Genomic DNA, 22,918 nt, shown 5'->3' with positions numbered 1-22,918 from the left:
GCAGGGCCCAGGCTTCACAACCCCACAGCCGCAGGGCAAACTTTTGGCTCCCACCCCTCGGCACTCACAGCCAAGCTGCCACTGCAGGAAAATGCCCTTCTCTTGCATTTCTAGCACAAAGAACTGGGCTTTCAAGAGTACTTTTCCTTTGTGCCCTGAAGCCAGGTTGCAATCAAAGCCCCTGGCTGTAAGAAAATCAGTTCTGCCTCACCAGCCCTGGTAGCAGCTGCCATTACTTCCCAGAAAGTCTGTATTGAAGCAAGAGATGCTTTAGACACACAGAAATGACTCCCCTCTGCTTGCAGACATGGTCTGGGGCTCCCTGGCCTCAGCTGCACCCAGGCTTAAACGGCTTGGATGCTGCGAGGGGCCAGGGCATGCGACACGGAGACGTGGGGCAGGAAGGTGCTCAGCTGTACAAAATCATTGCTGCAGCACCAAGGTGTCAGTGCCCGTTGCAGCAGACACCACAACGAATGCAATGGGGGCGGCAGGCAATGCCCCGTGACTCCCAGCCCTGCCAAACACCAGCTTTCTCCATCAGCCAGACCCGCTCGGGGCAGGAGTGCTTTCAGGTTGAGCTCCAGCATCCCAACGATGAGCTGGAGCATCCCAAGCAAGCAGCCCCAAGCGGTGACAGCGTGTGAGCGGTGCCAGGCAGGTGTGAGTAAGTCACCTTACGCAGTGACTGCAGCAGCTGCCTCCGGAGTGAGACGCTCTGAGGGCAGCTCTGGCACTAATCCTGACGCCGGCATCTCCCCGCGAACAGGACGGACCGGGCAGGCGTGCGGGCACAGACATGTCCTCCCTCCTCCGTCAGCCTCACCAGGCAAAGCTGTTGCCAGCACCAAGGCGGAGAGCGCTGATCACGGACAGGCACTGGGGAAGAGTGAGAGTTTGTCAGAGTGTAACTGGTGCCTGAGGAGAGGGGGGGAGCAACACCCCAGCCCCACGAGCTGGGCTTCACCCACGTGCAGAGGCAGCCCCGGAGTGGAGATTGTAGGCATGTTGGTAAGGACCCATTAAAGTGCAAGACTTGGAGAGGTTTGTGAGGAAATGCAGAATTTCTGAAGAGCTGCCTTGCAATTAGGACAGGCAGCAGCCTGCCCCATTTAAGGGCCACCTCATTATCAGGGTTGTGTCCCTTTCCCTGGCGTGGGGAGCTCCGTGAACTGCTGTGTGTTAGCAAAGCAAGCCTCCAGCCCGCCAGTTCTCATGGCTCCCTTGGTTTCTGGCTATAAAAGCATCTCATCTCCCTTTTTATGTCTTACTGCTTTTTTAGTTCAGTGAGTACAAAGAAAACACAAAGGAGACCACAGCAACATGGGACCTAATTTTACGGGCACTTTTCCTCCACACTTCTAAATGAAATCACCAGGCAGGCACTCGGCACAGAGAGAAACCAGACCCGCAGGATTTAAGAGAGAACACAAAGTCATGAATGAAAAAAAGAGGGAGAAAGAGAAATTCAGGATGAATCAGGAGTTTCTCTCTCCTGCCAGTACCTGCTGTGGCACAGCTCCCTAATTCCCTTTCCCATGCAGAACACGTCCTTCACACAGCAGTAAGATCTGCATTTTTTCAGTATGTGCATTACTCATCCTGACCATGAAAAGTACAACTAAATGGTGCCAGCATAGATAACAGCCACCACACAGTGCTTCGAACCATAAAGGGCACGGCCTCGTTAACCCACTCTCCCCACGGCAGCCCACAGCTGAGCCCCCAGAAAGCTCCTTGGTGAAGACCAGGGACGCTGGCTAACAGAGCACTGAGCACAGAGGCAGGGCTGAGCTGGGGACATGGGACAGGGGACGTGGGACACAGGGCACGTCCATGCCCCCTGCCACGGCAGGGCAGGGCTGGCTGTCCCGCCTGGCACTCAGGGCACCTGCGGTGCGGGCACGTGGGCGGCGTGGGCACGGTTTGCTGTCCGGCACCGTGCCGTGCGCGGCGCACCGCGGAATGCAGCGCGGCGAGTTCCTCGCAGCAGGCCGCAGTGCAGGCTGTAATGCTGCTAATGCGGCGCTTCCCCTGCCTCACACTGAGATCACGCTTCGGGCTCCGGGGCTGACCTGGGAGTCACTCCTGCTCCCTGGCCCGGTTGCAACACAGCCCGATCTATAAACACAAAAACACATCCAGCTCCAGGACCACAGACGACATGTTCCTGGCATTTTTTTCTCTCCTGTATCACCACCCGTGCTTTGTCGCATTCTTGTCAGATTCCCCTACCCACTCTGGCTCTCAACATCCCTCCTGAAGCAGCTCCTATAACAGCCTCCTGGGGGGCTCAGGTCCCTCAGCAGGGCTGACTCCCCAGTGGTTTCGGGGCGCTGCCCTACACTGCCCAGGACCCCGCTCCCACTCTGCCAAGGCTGCTGTGGGCAGCGCTTCCAAAGCAGCGGCAGCGCTGGGCGCAGAAGGATGCAGCTCACGAGCGAGGCCCCTGCCCGAGCCGGCTGACGCAGAGCTGAGGAGGCGCGAGGCTGTGTCACTGCCGGCCTCCCTTCCTCCTGCTCACCCGAAATCAGAACTCCAGGATTTCCAAACATCTGAATGAGACTGGCCCTATGCAGCATGATGATACGTGATCATTTCTCTGGCTCTTTCTACTCTTTTTTTGTCTCAGATATGCTTCTAGAGATGGAAAAGCAGATGCATTTATATGTTTATATATGTATTTATTCACTTGAAATTAAAAACACGCTGCAGTCCCCAAAGAAGATGCGATTGTCGTGAAGCATGGCTAAATCTAGTTGCTAGTCAGAGTCACCATGAATCACGGTGTTTTCATAATGCTATATTGCTACAGTTCCTTCTCTGTTACATTTTAAGACCTTCTCACTCAAGTTTACATAATCAATCCTGAAAGGTACAACATGTTCCTTGAGATAAACACGACTAGTAATCATCCCTTAGTCTTGTTCTTGTTATAAAAGTTCATTGGTCACAGAATATTTTACATTTCTCCCCCAGAGCATGGGAAAGGGCCCATAAAGCAGCAGCCGGGGACCTCTGCAGAGCTTCCTCGTCTGCACCAGCTCCGCCAATGCTTTATCAGCTGCGCCCCAGCAGCGCTGCGCTCCCAGGACCCAGCACGCCAAAGGCACCCTGGGCTATTGCCTACCCCATGAAGCTGGAGCAAAGGCAGGGTGGTCATTTTTCCCACTAAACTTTATGGCAGAAAAAGCAAATTAATGCAATTATTTCCCTGTCACATCACTGAACACAGAGTGTATCTGGGAGTAACTTCACCTGTGGCAAATCCCTGCCTGAGCACCGAGCCCTTGTGCTGTGACCCTGCTAGTTTTAAGGCCACAGAGGTGTGCAGCCATAGGGTTAAATTATCAGTCGTTAATAGATGGGCCTGAAATAGGTTTTGTCCCCTCTTTCCTGTTCTGAACCAAACAGGGCAGTTGGAGCTCCCTGAATTGGAGGGAGCGCATGGAGCCCATACCCCGGCAGTGCATGTCCCTGCAGGGACCCCACCACCCCGCCACCCCGCCGCCCATTGCCCCACCACCCCATCACCCCCCCGCTCCCAGCCCCTCGGCGCCAGGCAGCGGCCGCCAGCGCAGCGGCTGTGGGAACGGCCCGTGGGGACAGCTTCCCTCCTGCCTCCCGCTGTAAAACACACCAGTCTTCACTTTACTGCCTGATCTTTGTAACGCAAACAGAGATTAGTTAAAAGGTTTTATACGTGGTGATTACCCGTGTAACTCAGCTGGTTAGATGTTCGGTATCCTTTGACTGTGACTTCACCGGTTAAAACTAAATTACTCAGTATATTATTTTGTTTAGTAATGGCGTGTTTCTGATAAACCAAGCAATTAAAGTGCTGAATGAGCCTGGTTGCACCCTAGTTAGGAACAGGTGATGCCATTTCACTAGACAGTGCAGAACAGCAGTGTTCCTGCTGCCCGGGCTGCAGCTCCTCACCATAAGCAGCGGGTGAATCCAGGCGACGTGGAGCCGTGCGCTGCTCCCGCTCCTGTGAGCAGGAGGGCTGCCTGCATACACCAGTTGTCCAACTGGAAGCCTCGCTGCAGAAGTGACTGGTATTGAGCACGTACATCTCGCAGTTAAATGGCATCCTAATTAGGTCCTGAGCGGTGCACATGTTGAGCCCTGGGTAGGACTGCAGCCAGTGCCGCGCTGCCTCCTCGGGCCAGGACAGCTCCGGAGGGGGGCAGCACAGTGTGGGGCTCCAGCAGAGGCTGGGTAGAGGCTGGACACCCCGGATGGCGCCCACCCCCCCTGCTGAGGGGCATCATTGGGCCAGAAGAAATGTGGGTTTACATAAATGAAGGAACCAGTTATGAAAAGCTGTACGGGTTGTCCAGTGACCTGAGTGTAACTGCTGCGTGACTTCTTCCCTGTGGAACTGTCCCAGGATCTCTGAGTTGGGCTCTGGCACAAACACCTCCACTTATTTATTTTATTTTTTAAATCTTTATTTACATCTTCACTTACAGCTATCCCAGAAGCCTTTTCAACCTTCTTTGTATCAACTTCAGTCACCATTAAAATATTTAACTTTACCAGGTAAATTTAGGACCAGCTGATGTTTTAGACATTACAGATTAGATCGATGGTGCCATTTTCTGTGCCAGTTTGTCCCGTGTACCTAATTTCTCAGCTGTATTTAACCACTGTCAGTAGTGCATCACGCTAACATAACACACAATGCCCTGAGTGTAGAGGAGATCATCGCAGTGTTTTTCAGCTGTATTTTTAGCAGGAGGTTTTTGCTTATGAAATAAACTTTCTCATGAAGCAAGTAGAGAGACAACGCAAAGTCAAGCAAAATCCAAGGTCATTTGGCTTCATTGGCTTCACAGCTGATTTTTCAACCTACTGAACAAATGGAGCCTGCTCTATTTTCAGCATTAGAGCTGCCAGTGTTGTTAATGGACATTGTTCTCCAGGGAAATAAGTAGCAATAGAAGGGCAATTATTTTGACAGGACAGAGGTTAGAAACTGGGTAAGTCCCGGTATTCACCGTGAAACCTGTTCATTCTAGCTTCACTTGAAAATACTGTTTAAACACAATCCCACATTCCAGTTTTGACATAATGGTAGGAGGAACTCTGGTGCAATTTAAAAGTAAAAATCCCTTTTGTTCCCAAACAACAAAACACAGGGACATTTGGGAAAGTCTGACCAAGTCTTGATTGAACAAGAATCTGTGATTACTTTTCCTAGCAATCGTTACGTTTTACAATGCTGAGCCACTGTGCAGCAATTTATGGTTCCAAGGAGTTTTATACACGTTTACTGTTCTGCTGTCAGGAGTTAACGACTCCCACAGTCACTCAAGATGCTCGGGGTTTTACCTCTAAACCATGTTTGTGAGGGACTGTTGGGTTCAGGGGTTGCACCTTGCTGGCACAGTGTGTACTGGCCCTGGTGTGGGAAAACACAGAAAACACACGTATCTGAGGCTACACGTGTAACACCCCCAAAGGACTAATTGTGTGATCAGAAGGAACCGGCGTGTAACAGACGTGAGGATGAGATTAAGACATAAAATGCAAATGTGCAGCTGAAGTCTGAGAAGGGCCGACAACCCGGCCGTGGGTGCGCGGCCTCATCCCAGCACTCGTGTTCCACCTCAAGTAAACCAAAGGGCTTTTTACCCATTTGCTGATTTTTATTCTGGCTTTGCGAGATGTCCTTCGGTTTTCTTGTCATTTTGTGGAAGCAGAGATCATTTATCCTAGCAAGACATCACCACCTTTCGGGAGCAGCCTGCCGGGGCCGGGGCAGCCTTCCTGCTCTGTTTAAGCATCAACACGGTGCAGTCTGTGCTTGAAAGACAGGCGGTGTACAAAACACCTGCAGGGAACCGTGCCCAGCAGCGGTCTTGATAGTAAACACAGCTGCTAACGGGGAGTTTGCCGTGCCGGCAGGACGGGGCTGGGAGCTCCCTTCGGAGCATGAGCCCGGCCCAAACGCCGCTGCAGCCGCCTGCGCTTGGGGGCCAAAGGCAGCGGCGCCCCCCGGCTGCTGCACGGCCCCGGGGCGGGCGCGGGGAAGGCGGCCCCGGAGCGAGGCACCCCCGGGGCGGGCAGAGCCGGAGCCGCCCCGCGCGGGGCCGGGGACAGGGGGGGGCTGCCCCGGGCCGGGCCGGCGGGGGGACGGGGACGGGGACGGGGACGGGGACGGGGACGGAGCCGGGCCCGAGGCGGCCGGGGGGGGGCCGCGGGGCCCCGGAGGGCTCCGACGGGGCGGGCGGGGCCGGGGCGGGGCGCGGCGGCGGCGGAAGGGCCCGGCCCGGGCCGGCCTCAGGGCGCAGCGCCCGCGGACCGCGCGGGCACCGGCAGCTACGGGCAGGTACGGGCAGGGCTCGGGGGCAGGGGGCTGGGGGCTGGGGGCTGGGGGCAGGGGGCTGGGGGCTGCCGCTGCCCAGCGTGGACGCGGCGCCCCGGCCCGACGGCTGCCGGTGGCGGTGCCGCGGCGGGCGCTGTCGCGGGGAGGCGACGCCGCCGTCGGGGCGCGGGGCCCGGGCAGGACGCGGGGGCAGCGCGGGGGCAGCGCGGGGGCAGCGAGGCGCCGGGTCCGGGGGCGCCCCGGGACGGCCCAGCCCGACGGCACCGCGCGGGGAGGGGGCGCTCGGTGCCCGGCAGGACCGGGACGTGCCCCGGGTGAGGGCCCTGGGTTGCCGTCCCTGCGGGCGCAGCATCGCGCGCAGAGGGACAGAGCTCGGTGCGGTTCTTTGCCGGCGTTTTGGGGGGATGCAGAGCTCCCACGGCCGTGGTGCCCGCAGTGAGGGACCCGCTGGGACAGCCCCGAGGCCGCCCGACCTTTTCTGGCTTTGGCAGCATCCGTGCGGGTTATCGTGCCAGCCGGCTGTCCTGGACGCGCTTACTGTGCAGTCAGGTGTAGTTGTTCTTATTTAACCTCTGTTTACACAGGGCCTTCATACCTTAATCTCCCTGATAGGAGGTATGGAAGCAGACCGCAGCTTTCTGAACGTTTCACTGTCCATTTCCTTTGTTCTGGGAAAGGTGCCACCCGCCCCGCGCTGCTGCCTCCCGGGGTGCCGACAGAGGATGCTCCCTGGCCGGGCTCTGCCTGTTGCAGGACCGGAGCGCTGCGTTTGGGGAGGAGCCACCGAGGGGTTTTGCTCCTCCGCGTTCAGGGATCCGTGCTGATCGTTGCACAAGCAGCAGGTGTAACTCAGCAACGTGACCTTAGTGGCGAGTGGGGGGTGAGGCTTCTCACTGCCCTGGGAGACAGCAACATTATGGGAAATCCAGGCTTCACGGCAGGGAGAGAAGGGATGGAGCATCTGACCTACAGTGCAGAAAGGCAGGCAAATGCTTTCTGAGCTCCCAGTGCTGTGTGTGCCTGGCAAGGACCAGGCGGCACCGGCAGGCGTTTGAGCCGGCGGCTGCATGTGGCATCGCACAGAGCCAGCAAAGCAAAGCGCCCGCTGGGCACTCTGTGCCCCCTGCCTTGGGGGGCTTTCATTGCACAGTCACACCTCGCTGCTCCGCTGTTCCTTTTATCTGCCATCCCGTAAACTCATGGTATGATAAAAAACTTCCCTCTAAGCTGCAAAAGTACCATTAGCTAGCATAACCATCTTCTCTAGGAAAACAAGGCTGGTTGTTTTACTGCAGTCTTTTCATCTGGCTCTAGAGGAGATGGCATACGAGCAGCTGATGATCAAAGAGCTATGACTATTGTGTGTCTCAGTAGCGAAAGTAGGGAATAATTGCAGTATCGGGCTAGTACTGCTGGGGTGGTTTTACAGCCCAGGTATCACCTGCAGTCTCCTGGAGCATGCTGAGTTTTGCTTATGTCTTTATTTCCTGTAAATGGTAACTGCCCCAGGAAAACCCTGGAGGAGATTAAACACAGTCAACACGGTAATTTCGTAATGTGGAAGTCTGATCTCACCGGTAAGGTGGAGGAGTTTCACCTGGGATGATGCTAGGAGTAAGGCCGGACTCATGGCCCATGGGGGAAGGTGAGGACACCCGCACAGCACAGAGGCTGCCTTCGGGACGGCCTCGGTCAGCACGCAGCTGTGGTGCTGCCGGGAGAAGGGCTCGGGGCGGCCGTGCACCGCAGAGGGCTCGTGGCCCTGGGAGCAGGTCCTGGAAGTGCTCCCAGGGGAGCCCAGCTTACAGACAGGTGCCAGCGGCAGGGCCGTGGTGCTTCGTTCGCTGCACACTGCGAGGTGCAGCCCTGCCAAGCCCCGGGGAGCCGCGCAGCAGCAGCAGCGCATTTACAGGTGGCTGAGGGGAACACGAGGTCTGCTCCCATCGGCGTGTTAGAGGGGGAGCCTGCAGATCAGCAGTGCGATGATAAAAAACACAAAGGAGGAAAAGGAGCAGGGCAGCCCAACGGGTGTGTGTTCCCCTGCCCTGACCTTGGGAACGGAACAGTTCTCCTGGGAGGGAACCCCTGCAGCAGCCACGAGCTGCCATGTTTCTGGGATCCCTGAGCTTGCACACAGCATGAATAATGGGGGCTGGGGGCAGCAGCAGGGACAGCGCTTTGTGAGCATTAGCTCAGCACTGCCACGTGCCTCCCACACCTTCGGGGGAAGCCTCCTCGGCCCCTGCCCTGCTGCAGCCCTGCCACCTTCCTCGGAGGGGGTTGTGTGAGGGGGTCTCAATTACCTGAACCAGGCCAGCAGCTTTGACATTGAGGAGAAAATGGTTTGGATCAGTTTAAAACATATCTAAAAACTATTTCAATTCAATTTTCCACAGTATGGCCTGAGTATAACTTAAAAATGAGAAAATGCTGCCCCTCAGCACGGTGTTTTTATGATTGCTGAGCTGAAGACATAAAGCAAACCACAAGGTTTTCTAATCTTTACTTAAAACTGATTTGAACGTGGTCATCTTTTCCTATGGCAGCACTTTGCCACTGCTATTGCTAGCAAGAAAAAGATACTCTTAAAGTGGTTAAATGGAAATAAATTCAAGATGGAGAATAAATGTGTGAGTGACTCCTGCAGAACTGAACAAAGACTAAAGGCAGGTTCAAAACTGGCCATTGAGCAACTTCAGTCAGACACGAAACTTTTATTCTGCATGCGCTCCTCAAACCGCATGTACACATCTCAATATCGTCATCAGGAAAAAATTGTTAAAATCAGGCTTAGGGAACAGTATTAAAAATAACAACTTCTTCTGGTGTTCTCAGCTTGATGTGCAGCTGATGGAGCCGTGCACTGAGCACCTGGGATCCTCTCTAGCAGGTTTCAGAGAGCAGCAGAAGCCCAGGCTCCACGCACAGGCAGCGCCGTGTGTCAGCAGGAAAGCAAACAGATTGCAGGGCATGCAGCCAGTCAGGTCCAGCAGGGCTGGATTTTGCCCAGCAAAGTGTAGGTGTGTTTTAAATTTTAATCTAATCTAAATCTTTTATTGGATTTCTTAAAAGGTGGAAAATATTTACTAGTTTGCTTTGCTGGTCTCTCTGCCTTTAAGTGTATTTTGACTGTACTGTTTATAAATCAGACCCGTCTTGGTGCCTGTGACTCGAGCCCAGTACTGAGTACTGCTCGTTACTGAAATATTGCTGTATTAGTTCAGTGCTACTGCTTCTAGGATGCTGTGATACACACAACATTTATCTTGAATTCTATTCCCCTACAATTGAAGTCTGGAGAATTTTCTAAGTAGCTGACTCTGTTTTGTTTTGAAATCCTGCCTCAGGATATTAAGATTTAGTAACACAAATTCTCGCCTTAAAAATAGCAGCACAAAATGTTCTATTTACTCACAATATGAATGTAAAATATGCAGCATCTCTCACATGAGCCATAGAAACATACCGATACTATCTTAAAGACAAAGGAATTTGGTGGGAAAAAAACATCTATTGTTCTTCCTCTGGCAGGCAACATGTACTTAACAGCATTCTTGGTCTGGGAAAGACACTGCAGTTTCTAAGTCCTGTCCCCCCTTGGTATTCTGGCCCACTGCAATACTTTTTCCTCACCCACTTTAAGAGCCCCTCTGGTAAGCCCCGCGTTAGCCGAACACCGCGCAGGGTTATCCTGACGGTGTGAGAGCAGCGCGTTTCCACGTGTGAGTGCTCGGTCCGTCCAGCACTGACAAAGCCCTCAGACACTGCTGGGCTGCAGCAGCAACAGTGCTTGTGGCTTTTTACAGTGACCTGGGTGATACTGGAGGCAAAACACCGCCCTCCTCCCAAGGAAACCCATTACAGGCTAACTTGAAATGTCAGAGGCCTGGCGATTCGAAGCCATTTTCGCACAGGACTGTCCGTCTGTCCGCCCCAACGGAGGAGCCCCGCGCGGTGGAGGCTGCGAGGGGCCCTCCAAGGACAGCTGCTGGTGGTGCTGGGAGGAAGCTCCTGCTGCTGCCCCGGCACCGTGTGCCCACCTGGGTGCAGCACGGCCACCCTCCGAGGGATGGGAAGGACGTGTACGGAGCCAAGGCTCTGTGCGCTACCGCCAGGCACACAAACCTCACGCAGGCCCGAGCAGCTTCCCTCCCGTGGGGCTGAGAGGCCCCACAAAAAGGGGCACGGCAGCATCCACCACTTTGGAACTGCAAAGCAGAAGTCCTCCCTTACACTCTCTCAAGAATTTGGGGCCGTTTCACTGTCACAGCCTGCCATGAGGAGCTCCAGCCCCAGGTTTCTCCAGGGCTACAAACCGGGGCTGTCACCACGCAACTGCCGTTCTGCCCCGCTGGCAGCACCGCTGGGCTTGGCCTGCTGCGAAGCCCTGCTTCCCCAAGCAGCTGCTCTGATCTCTCTTTCCTGCTTGCAGACACCAGGATGAATGTGAAGAAGTACTTTGTCCGGGCCCTGCACCGCCTCCAGAAGGGCCCCGGCTACACCTACAAGGAGCTGCTGGTCTGGTACTGCGACAACACCAACACGCACGGCCCCAAGCGCATCATCAAGGAGGGGCCGAAGAAGAAAGTCATCTGGTTTTTCTTAACGCTGCTCTTCGCGTCTCTGGTCTTCTGGCAGTGGGGTATCCTCATTAACACGTACCTCTCCTACAACGTCACGTCGTCGCTCTCTATCGGCTTTAAGACCATGAAGTTCCCAGCAGTCACGGTCTGCAACGCCAACCCCTTCAAGTAAGTTTTCCTTTGCCTGATTTATGCAGTTGCATGTGAACACACGCAGTTACAGCACAAGATACACGGGGCTGTTCCTGTCTCAGGTATCACATTAGGAGCAGCAGTGAAAATTATCCTTTGACTCACCAAGTGGCACTAAAAAACAAACAAACGAGAACAATGTAAAAACAAATGGCTCAGATCCAAAGAAGGGGTTGTGTGCTTGCGAGTTTGTCTGTTTCTCATTACAGTATCAGCTAATCTAATAATGGTTATTGCCTCCCTGTAAACTTTCCCTGGCTCAGAGAAAACTTGAAGTTCAACTAACTTGTCACAATCAAAATCAGTCTCGTGATCTCTCCCCACAATTCCTTTCTTTTTCCTCGCCATGAACATACCTCTTATCGCGTACACTCCAGCCATTAAGAGCTAGTTAAACAGTGATATCTGCTGTGAGCTACAGCAACATAATTATAATTTCAAAGGAGCAACTGATCTTTGCTAGGGTTGCTTCAAATTTATATCCATGCAGTAGCGTAGCGCAAGGTGAGATGCTCTCGACTGAGGCACAGGGATTTTTTCTCTCTGCTTGCTAAAGTTGTTCTGTGTAAACTGCAGTGAATTGCTGAAATACAACACAGGCAGTCCTGTGCCAACAGGCTGTGAGCGAGGTTTGCCAGTGAAGGACTCTGTTTATCTCCAGATGATTTTACACCCAGCTGCTGGGAGACGCGGCGCCCCGCTGGCTGCGCACAGAGCCTCGTGCTGCCGTGCAGCTCACCTCCTGCAGCTCCCCGCAGCCGCAGCCCCACGCGGGCCTGGCACAGCAGCGTGACGGAGCCCGGCCACGTCCTGAGCCCCCTTACGCCAGCTGGTGCCCGTCTGTTGCCCCGCAGGTACTCGGAGGTGAAGCACTTGCTGAAAGAGCTGGACAAGCTGATCGAGGCGGCTCTGGAGAGGATCCTGCAGCCCACGCATGGGGACACCATCACACCCCTGCTGCTGAACGGCAGCGACAATGCCTCCGAGGGGCTGGATCTGGCACTCTGGAACCAGATTCCACTGGTGCTCATTGATGAGCATGACAAGGACAACCCTGTCATCGTGGAGATCTTTGAGACCAGCAGGACCGCTCCGGGGAATGGGACTGCTATGGGGAACGGGACCTCTCCAGGGAACGGGACTGCTCTAGAGAACGGGATCTCTCTGGGGAATGAGACTGCTCCAGGGAATGAGACTGCTCCAGGGAATGAGACTGCTCCAGGGAATGGGACCGCTCCAGGGAATGGGACCGCTCCAGGGAATGGGACCGCTCCAGGGAATGGGACCACTGCTGCTCCTCCTGCCCCGTCCAACACCACCTCCGAAGAGAAGAAGTACAAGCTGGCAGTGAAGCTGGTAAGAGGGGGTGCAGTGGCGACAGCATCTCCGCCACGGGGAGGGCCGGGCGCAGCCTCAGTGGATGCGGGCAGGGCTCTGCCTGTCCCTGCGCCACGCAGCAGCCCCCAGCCAGGGGCTGCCTGCTGCACCAGGGCAGGGCAGAGGCGGGGGCTCTGCCTGCCACCTCCACCCCTTCCTCTGTGCCCATACCCAAAGCACTGGGGAGAGGCTGCGGCCACATCCCCTGCCCAGTGCCTGCTGCAGGGGCATGGTGGGGGCACGCGGTGGCCTTGCTTCCCCCCGTCCTGTTCTCCCATGGCCTCAGTCCCGCCAGGCAGTGTTACAGGCCGAGATCTTGGAAGCTGAGGCAACTGCAGCCTTCAAGAATTGAGCAAAACATGATGTTTTCTGTAAGCATGGTGAGGTAACCTCTGGGACTGATGGAGAAGCTGTCCAGTTGGGAAACATCCCTGGGAAAGGGCCCCCAATCTAGCGGGTGGCATCTAGTTGGAACTAGATGATCCTTAAGGCCCCTTCCAACCCCCACTCCATGTGGTATCACTCTCTGACCCACCTGTTGAGCACGTTCAGATGTGGCCGCCGTTCCCTCAGCTCCTGCCTGGCCGCAGCTTTGGTCCCTCAGGACCAGTGGACAGGGCTGGCACCGGGGCAGGAGCTGACTGTGTGTGTCTCCAGTGCAGCCACCAGGGCTCCAACAACTGCACCTACAGGAACTTCACCAGCGCAGCGCAGGCAGTGACGGAATGGTACATCCTGCAGTCCACCAGCATCCTCTCCAAAGTCCCACTGCAAGAAAGAATCAGGATGGGCTACCAGGCAGAGGACATGATCCTGGCGTGTCTCTACGGGGCTGAACCCTGCAACTACAAGTAGGTACACCCTGAGCCCTTCCTGGCACATCAGGAGTGGTGCAGGATGCTGAAGGCAGGACAGCATTTTTATTTTCTAGTTTTTAAAGTATATATAACAGCATTTCCCAGATGGTTTCTGGATGCGATCCTGGCTGAAATGGTATTTTTGGATAGTGGCTTGGTGTTTAGTTTGGATGGGCCATTTTGCTCACGATGTATTGAGGCTAGCAGCACCGATGAGACCTTCACTAGGAATTTAGCAATAATCGCTGCCAGCTCAGGTGTTGAGTCAGCACAGAGACACAGCCCTCAGTTACACCTCATCTTTTTACGCAAGGCTCTGAAAAATGCATTTTATCCATCACTGTTTCTTGTGAATGCCGAATTTATATATACAGTTTTGAGAAATTCAAGTGCACAGAGCAACCCAGGCTTCAAGGAATCCTGCCAGCAATACCACTTCTGCAAAGAAGGCAACAGAGAATTAGTATCAAAGAATGAGATATGACACAAGCCAAAGCCTGTTACTATAGCTGAGATCAAGCCAGTATTTTTGGTCTCATCTGCATGGCAGGCTATTCTTTTCCATTACGACAGAGCATTATCCTCAACAGCTGTGCCTCGGTACATGTCAGTACCTGGCTTTTCTTTGTTTCCAACAGCAGATTGATTGGAATTACATCAGCTGAAATTTCTATTCAAGTGTTCAACAAATGAAGCAATTTAAAGTGAATCCCAGAGCTAGCTGCCAAAAGCCAGTCTCACCACATCCGTTATTTGATAACCCTTCAGTTCTCCCTGAGAGTCACAGTTTTATGCGCATAATTCTTCCAGGAATTTCACCCAAATCTATCACCCAGACCACGGTAACTGCTACATCTTTAACTGGGGCATGGACAAAGAGGCTTTGAATTCTTCCAACCCTGGAGCCGAGTTTGGTAAGAGAAAGCTCCACTAAAGAAAGAGTTAAAGGAACAGAAGCGCTGGGAATTATTCTGTCTCTCAATGGCAATTTCTGTTATCTGTAACAGATTTGTAATTTCTTTTTCAACAGAGCACTACAGCAGGGAATAACTGTTTTCCAGAGGGTATAAGTCCCCAGAATGGAAATCTGTTGCATAGAGAGAAGTAACGTGACTACAGTTAGCAGAAGTGTAACATCTGGATAGCCAAAGTATCTGAGGGAATGGCTGAACACTCAGTGAGATATTTCCATTCTGTGCATTTGCCATCATGTGTATTTATGCACGTGTAACACTGCTGTGGCAGACAGGCTTGGGTTCTTCCCCCAAGGACTGGAGATTTCTGTGCACAGTGAGAGGAAAAGATGCTCAGGTGTTTTGTTGTTGTTTTTTAATAAAGACCTGAATTTTGATGCTATTCCTGTTCAGAATATTTTGTTCGGTGCCACAGGGCTGAAGCTGATTCTGGACATCAGCCAGCAGGATTACATCCCCTACCTGTCATCTGCTGCTGGGGCACGGCTGATGCTGCATCAACAGAAGAGCTTCCCATTCCTCAAGGATCAGGGCATCTATGCGATGGCTGGGACGGAAACCTCCATCGGCGTGTTGGTGGTATGTGTGGCATTCCTCTAGAGCAGATTGTCTGAGAATAATGTTATCTGATGGGAGCGCAACCAAGTTTGTTTTAAGTCTTGGCTGAACTGGCTCAAACCAAAAGAGTCAAGGCGTGCTCTAGCTATGGGCTGGAAAAGTTTATGGAGACTTTTATGTAACTGTCCTGGCAAAGTGCTTTATTAAAGCCAAAATATTGAGCCCAGGTCATTGTTCCCTCCTCTCACACTATGTCAGAAGGTTCCTCGCTAACACATGCTGTTGGCATGTCACTCCAGAGCCCAAGTTCTGGCTGGCAACTCTGGCCAGGGCACCCGCTCTGGGCCTCTGGTTCTCCTAGAGCAGAGGTGCCAGAGCACAAGATGACAGCGATTCTCTGAGGTTTTTTTCAAAGCCAGCAGGGAATTACATATGGGAATTACAGAATATCTGGAAAAGCAGCCCCAGGTGCTCAGGGGAGCAATAACCTCATGTTTGCTGTCTTGGTTTTCTTTCAGGATGAACTAGAGCGGATGGGCTACCCCTACAGTGACTGTACCATGAATGGGTCTGACATCCCTGTAAAAAACCTTTACAGCGAATACAATACTTCCTACTCCATACAGGTAAAACGTGATTTTAAATCAAACAAAGATGTTCAGGGGAAATCTTCAAAGCAGTTGCAGATTTTGACTGGCTTGTCAGGTTACTGGAGGCTCAGCAGTGATAAGGAAGGAAGCATAACCTAAGCACGGGAACCTTCTTTTCTGGTAATAAATCAGAACTCAGGTCTGAACATGCAGTAGCCCCGGGTTTGGAAACAATCCAGTGAAGTCACTGTATTTACACTCTGTGTTGCAGGATCAAAATCTAATGACGTAATTATTCAAAGTTACATCAAACTATTAGGAATATTGCTTTGGCAGACAACGCAGTTTAGTGTAACGTACAGTCCTCATTCCTGTTCCAAAGCAGCTCACATAGCAAGGAAGCAGTATTAGTAATTTTTGCCTTATCTAGGCATGAAGTTTGTTTCATTTTGAGAGGGATGAAAACGGGCATTGCTGTAATTTTCTCAAAAGCCGTAACACAGAAAATCCCCCAGCATCTCTGTTGTTAGGCACCCTGGTACAGGCAATGTACCAGCAGAGCGCTGATTTGCAGACCAAAAAGCAAAATGTTTTTACCTTGACATACGACCACGATTTAAAGCTGGTCTCATTGCACACTGCTGCCTCAGCTCAGCTCCCCCCACGAAAGGTTCCTCTCACCTGAAAACACCAAAGCGAGAGGAGGCGAGCCGGGTTCCCCTGCTCCCATTAACACATCCTGGTTCTTTGGTGTTGCTCCTGAAGGGGTCAGTGCCTCGCTAATGCTGCACGTGCCGGCCGCCTGCCACTTCAGCTTTCTCCTTCCAGGGGTCCTTTAAAGAATACCTGATCCTGCCATGTCACTGAGGCAATTAATTTCTTTTCAGCTGTGAGAATATCTTCTTCTACAATTTCCATGCTTGGCTGAAATCTTTTAATTATAAGGAGATCAACTGCAAGGGGCGGGCGTGCAATCATTACCTGTGTTCAACACGCAACCTTCTTTAAACTCCCGGGGTTACTGAGCAGTCAGCACGCCCTCACATGCCGCTGTGCCAGTGCCAGTGCTGTGCCCAGGTGACTGCAGTGCTAGGAGGCTTTGCTGAGAGCGCAGCTTGTCACGAAGCAGGATGCCTCCGGCTGCTCCGGGCGGATAACAGCTACCTGGGTAACTGTCATGCTGCTGGCTTTAACCACGCTGCTGCTCTGCTGCCCTAAGGTGCAAAGCAGCTTGTATTTTGTGTAGGCACATAATGGTGCTACTGCCCTGACAGGGATAAACATGCGGGAGGGATCCCTCTCCTGAACACACCTCTTCTTTTTTAATCCTTCTCTTTCTGAGAGAAATAAGTCAATTTTTACACTGAGAAGGGCTGCTTAGTTTGTACAGGAAGCGAAGACAGACCTTTGTCTTTTCTTCACTTTAAAATTGGGATGAGAAAGTTGAGTGTTTGTAAACCTTGAATCTGTAATAAAAATATAGTGTAAACATCAAACACTGGTTAATTTGTAACAGGCTATAACATAAGGGAGAAACAGTCCTTAGGGGTGAGATCTGGCAATAAAGAAAACACCAAAAACATTTTCGTGGTTATTTACAAATGACTGAAGAATACATCTCAGACAAGTTGAAGGGGTTTGGTCTAGCAGGCTTTTTGCATTTCTGCCTTTATATAATTATAACAATTGGACCACTTTACCCTACTTTTTAAGATGCTTGTATAATGTTTAAGCAAATACTTGAAATGATTGCATTATTATTTAAAAGTTGCTAAACACTGGCCAGGGTACTATGTCCGCATAATTCGTGTCACTTCAGAGACCTCTCAGCAACACCAGCCTTTTTTATCACTCCATGATTATAGTGAATTCTGTAAGCATTTCATGTTACATAGACATTCTCTGACTGTCCTACCTACCTGAAACTGTTAAATTCAATTATCTTCTCATAGACTTTGTTATTGCTTTGTGCATTGTTTCATGAAAAATCCCACTCCAATCTCTGATGATTAACTTCATGCCTCGCTGAGCTAATGGCAGTGTTGCAGCCCTGGATCGCATGCTGTCGGAGCTGCAGCTGTAATCCCTTCAAGGAGAGAAACAGATGCACAGATAAGATAATTCAGATTTCTAAAGCCTGCTCTTTTTGTTGAAGTATTTTTAAAGTCTTGGCTTTCAAGTGGAAACCAACCCTTTGTCAATATGTGATATAAAACCTGGAGACAACAGCTGTGTCTGTGGATAAAATAGAACATTTTTATTCCTTTTTGGAAACTCTATATTGCTTCCACAAAACCCTAAAATAATTAAGAATTGAACAGTTCCCTGTGCAGCTGGGAGCAGGCATGCAGCTCCCTTCTACTCCTGCGAGGTGAATTACCCACGTTAACTTGCCACTACAATTTAGCTTAAAAACCAGAGTAGTAGTAAAAATGCAACATAAAAAGAAATGTAATTGCAGTGCAGCTATAAACATGACAGCTTACTCACCAACCTCTTCTTTCCATTGGAATCACTGCTCTATGACAGACCACAAACACAGTGCCGCTGTGAGGGGCTGCCACGCTGTGCTGCAGCACCCGGAGACGCTTGGCACAGGCTGGAGGAGCATCTCTGTAGGATGGCTCCCACGGCAGAGGCAGCTTTCTCTCTGTATGGAGCTACAAAACCTTCTACTTGGTGCAAGAGAGCCCCTGGAAGGAACGTGCCTGGGAGCAGGCTAATTCACATAGCAAACACGGACAGCAGCAACACAGAGATCACCAGGGAAGTACACCCCACTTCTAAGCAGCTCCCTCTTACCTTTTTCCAGGCCTGCCTGCGTTCCTGTTTCCAAAATCACATGGCTGAGATCTGTGGATGCGGTCACTACATGTTTCCTTTACCCGAAGGGGTAACTTACTGCAACAACGACGATAACCCAGGCTGGGGTAAGAGCACGAACAAAGCTGACTGTACGGCCTTCCCAGGGCACTGGCACGCAGGAGGGAGGGCCTGGGCGCGCGTTTATCACTATTGAGAAATTAGAATTGAATCTATGAAATGAATATAATCCAGTAAGTGCAGTTCTTATCTAAACAGAAGCTTCGATTTTTTGTTTTCACCAAACAGCATACTGCTATTCATCACTGAGATCAAGTATAAGACAGAGACAAATTTGCATTGACTCTTGTAAGGAAACATGCAAGTAAGTACTTTGACTATTTCTGGCAGCTGTAGAGGTAAAAGAATCCTGCATTTTGTCTCCCATCAATTCTGACCTCCTTAAAATTGCAGAAAACTGAGTGGGGTTGCTTATCTGAATGAGAACTGAAGTTCCAGTGACTTGTGTGTTAATGTTCTTTCGCCCTTCTTCCTAGCGACACGCAGTATAAGATGACCATCTCTATGGCAGACTGGCCATCTGAAGCTTCAGAGGTAACACTGATTTCTTGTTTTGAAACAGCCATTAATAACTACCCGTTCTTAACCACGTGAATCACTCAGTACTTTTAGAGTTAATGCCCAGGTAACAAGGGCCTCTTTGCTAAATTACACATTTTCAGCTTGCAGACAGAGCCTAACCCCAGAGCATGAGGCACGAGGGGTGACAACAGAGCAAAGCTGAGTGACCACGCTCCCTGCCAGGCAAGTGCAGGCAGGGCATGGCACAGGCTTTCCTCCTCCAATATCGCTGGCATGGCACAGGGCACGGGTGCTTACCTTCAGCCCTGCCTCGCACACGCCGCCCAGTCGGGGTCTGCAGTGCACTCACTGGGAGCTGTCACCTTGAGGCTTCATGCCATTGGGAGCAGAGAGCAGCCAGGAACGGGGCCACCTGCCCACAGCACGAGGGTGGTGGAGGCTGCAGGGGCAGTCAGGTCTCGTGGGCTCCCTAAAGAGAGAACAAATACTCGTTTGGACCATGCACTAAGCACTCAGGATTACCCGGCATCGATGCTAGGTGTGCAGCCCTGCCTCTTGCCACCGCCACGCACCAGAGGCTTTGCTGCCCCGCTGGCTCCCCGCCTCACAGCACGCCGTGCCCGCATCCTCCAGGCGGGCAGCACGGCTCCCAAGGCAAACCCTGCTCGGTACGGTGTGCCTCGTGACACGGAGTCGGTTAGAACTGATTTCAGAGGAGATTTCAGACATGCACTGTGATTCAATTTATTCTGGCACATGGCCACCAAGGACTTTACACACAGCTCTTACAGAAAAACTTTATCTTAACAATAATCTCTAATCCTGAATTGATAAAACGACAGCCAGCACAACTGCTACCACTGCATAAACGCAGCCACAGCAACTGTGCTTGAGCAAAGGCATCTACAAGTTGCCAAGCGCAGGAGTTAGGAATGGGTAAACACAAACCATCTTCTGCCACAAGCAGTTAATTGCCTTTGCCTCCTTCTAAGCACATGGGACGAGTGCCTTATGAACTCACCGCGTTAAACCAGAACACCCCTGCAGCCAGACACCATCTGTGGACACAGAGTCAGTGGAGGCAGCGTGGTGACGTGCTGTAACCCCTGCACAAACCACCGAGTGGGAGTGGGACGGAGGACACTCGACCAACACGTTACTCAGTGTTTTTAATCCAACAGAGCTGGATTAAAACAGGACTATTCAGGACAGGTTTCTTACTGCCCTGGGTTCCTGCCCTGGCAAGTGCTTAGACAGGATGCTGCTTCTCTGTTCTGAATTAGTTCTGTTTCCCTAGGACTGGATTTTCCATATTTTGTCTTACGAAAGGGACATGTCAACAAATGTGACCCTGGACAGGTAAGCGAAAAGCACAACCGCTGTATCTTCTCTGTCGAGCCTGCCTACATTAGTTGAACGCGTGCCTTGGCCATGAGCCAGAGCGCACACTGCTAATGCAGAAAGTAGAACAAGATTCGGCACACGCTTGCCTGGAAAATACATGAAGCAAGAAACGCACCTCGCGCACATCGTGTGCTCCCCACAGTAACAAACGGGGTCAGACACAACTGCGAACGTGGAGTTAAATTAACATGAACATGAGCTATGCTTCCAGCTGGTCCCATACAGCAGCCTGGAAGCTCTGATGTGCTGCTCTGCAAGGGTTCAGCTCCTGTAGTGCTGCGTTCATCCCTTTATACTTATGCCTCCAAATTGCCAACAGCAGCAGCAGGAGGGGGTTACACCAAAAGCAGGGTGGCTGATGAGTTATCCCTCGATAACCTAAGCCCTGAGTTGCGGGGAAGAAAGGAATGGGCAGACTGGGGAAGCACAGGCAGCTCCCGTGGTGTTCGTTGCTCAGCATGCCTGAAAAGCCAGTTCTTGTGGAGGCTGAGGAGCCCTGCGTTAACCCACGCATTGCAACACAGCCTGGGCTGGTACAAAGCTCCAACCGGGTCCTGCCCTAATGCCAGGCCCTAAAAACAAATCAGAGCAAAACAAAAAGAAGATGCTTAACTTCTGCATGGTGAGCAAACACCTCGCCAGCACCACCCAGCCTCGCCAGCAGCTCCGTGCGCGCCCTGACTGGCTGCTGAGGGCAGAACCAGGGCCTGGGCTCCCGCTGCCCTGGGGCTGTTGCACGATGCGGCTGCTGTGTCCCTGCGGCTGGAGCACAAGCAGCACTAGAGCACAAGCAGTGCAGTGCTCAGGGGAGGCTTCAGACCAACTAAGACAGCTGGGAAAAAAACACAGCGGGCAGCCCTGGAGAAGGTTCCAGGTGCACAAGTGCTTTTGCAGGAGCAGAGCCACATCCCTCCCCCAGCACGTGTCGTGCAGTGGGGAACGCTGCTGGGCTTTTCCCCGCAGTGGGCAGAGGTTCCTGCTGTTGGGCTGGGAGCTGCCCTCCCCCTGTGCAGCGGGCGGTGCGTGCCCGTGGGACGCCCGCAGCGTGACTTGCTCTGAGCTCCCGTCCTGTGTTGCAGGACTGGCATCATCAAGCTGAACATCTACTTCCAGGAGTACAACTACCGGACCATCTCGGAGTCTGCTGCCACGACGGTGAGTGCCCCGCGCTCGCTTCATGCGGTGCTGCCGCAGGGTCCTGTGAGCTCGGCACCAGAGCCCACGGCACCAGCAGCCCCACGTCACCTCTCTGTCCCGCTCTCCCACCTGCAGATTGTCTGGCTGCTGTCGAACCTGGGAGGCCAGTTCGGGTTCTGGATGGGCGGCTCCGTGCTGTGCCTCATAGAGTTCGGGGAAATCATCATAGACTCCCTGTGGATCACTGTTATCAACATCATCGGCTGGTGCAAAGGCCTGAAGCAGAAGCGGGCGCAGGCGCGGTACCCGGACGCACCGCCCACGGTGTCGGAGCTGGTGGAGGCTCACACGAACCTGGGCTTCCAGCACGAGGAGGCCAGCCCTGTCCCCAGCCCAGGGGCCGAGGTGCTGCCCCCCGAGCCCGGCACCCCCCCACCCAACTACGACTCGCTGCGCGTGCGGCCGCTGGATGCCCTGGGCCCGGACAGCGACGCGGAGACCGAGTAAGCAGCGCGCCCGCTGCCCCCGCGGACTGAGCTGCTGCTGCCGTGCTCGGTTCACAGCTCGCTGAGCAGCCTCCAACGCTTTGGCAAAATCAGGAAGGAGCCGAAAGCCCTCGCTCTCCTCCCCTCCCCTAAAATGTTCACTGTGAAGAAGCGCTCTAATAAATCCTGCAATAAATCTCAGAGCCTGCGTCAGGCTCTGGCTTTAGCACACAGAGCTTGTATGAATCGACTGGTGATATAATAACCCCGTTTCTCTCCGATGAGCAGCCATGTGCACAGGCATGCGTGGAGCTCTTCCTCCTGGGCAGCTTGGAGGATGCCGAGCTCCTGGGTCTGCCCAAGGGGCTGCGGTGCCAGAGGCTGCCAGAGGCACGAGGAAGCAGCACTGCGAGGCAGCGGCACTGGGAGGGGACCCGGGAGCCCTCCAAGGTGCAGGAGCAGGAACTGTCACGGCCCGTTGGACAGAGACTGCAGTTTGTGCTGCAAGTGTGTGCTGCAGCGTGGGCTGAGCCAGATCTGCAGGGCCCCAGACTGCTTTTGACTGGAGATCACCGTAATTCCATGTCTAAATGGCTCTGATGTAAACAGAGTGAAAAGAACATCCTTTTGCTGCTTGGAGGCTTGCACGCTCTGCAGTCTGTTTGCTGCTCAGTTGTTGTTAATGCTCGCCCTGAGGTGAGCACACCGGTTAATGTGTGTCAGAGATAAGTACTCCAGACTTGATAAAGCTTCAGGCGTGGAGAGGAAGCGCCAAGCCATTTACAGTACCATTCTTGGCAATAAATAAACAAATTAATTGAAAAGTCTCCTTTAGAGAGGTTCCTGGTGGCAGAGGGTGGAGCTCAGCCTGGCAGGGTGCTGAGCAGCATCTCTCGGGGCAGAGGGCGAGGGGCTGCACTCGCCTGACCTCGCTGCTGCCTGCACAGGGCGCTGAGCCCAGGGCACCGGCACCGGGCTGCTGGCACCGCGCCTTCCCGGGGGCTCCGTGCCCATCGCAG

At 52.9% G+C, this 22,918-nt stretch overlaps 1 protein-coding gene across 2 annotated transcripts; it reads left to right on the top strand.

Annotated features, from left to right (window-relative positions):
* The first annotated feature begins 6,280 nt into the window (after positions 1 to 6,280).
* Positions 6,281 to 22,726, top strand: SCNN1B (sodium channel epithelial 1 subunit beta). 2 transcript variants are annotated; one of them, XM_082772366.1, is made up of 13 exons: positions 6,281 to 6,340; positions 10,770 to 11,088; positions 11,967 to 12,468; positions 13,147 to 13,340; positions 14,157 to 14,260; positions 14,736 to 14,899; positions 15,397 to 15,504; positions 18,281 to 18,398; positions 18,580 to 18,655; positions 18,828 to 18,885; positions 20,171 to 20,232; positions 21,357 to 21,432; positions 21,550 to 22,726. In XM_082772366.1, exons 2-13 carry the CDS (start codon positions 10,778 to 10,780, stop codon positions 21,919 to 21,921), a joined length of 2,145 nt encoding a protein of 714 aa, XP_082628492.1. In that variant the 5' UTR covers positions 6,281 to 6,340; positions 10,770 to 10,777; the 3' UTR covers positions 21,922 to 22,726. The 2 variants fall into 2 exon arrangements, with proteins under 2 accessions (XP_082628492.1, XP_082628493.1); XM_082772367.1 differs by lacking the exon at positions 6,281 to 6,340 and adding an exon at positions 6,930 to 6,952.
* Positions 22,727 to 22,918: the final 192 nt, after the last annotated feature.

Source organism: Aythya marila (assembly GCF_965140915.1).
Source record: "Aythya marila genome assembly, chromosome: 15".
NCBI classification, from domain to species: Eukaryota; Metazoa; Chordata; class Aves; order Anseriformes; family Anatidae; genus Aythya; species Aythya marila.
Note: the sequence above shows the minus strand (reverse complement) of the source record. Positions and strands in the feature narration are given on the sequence as shown.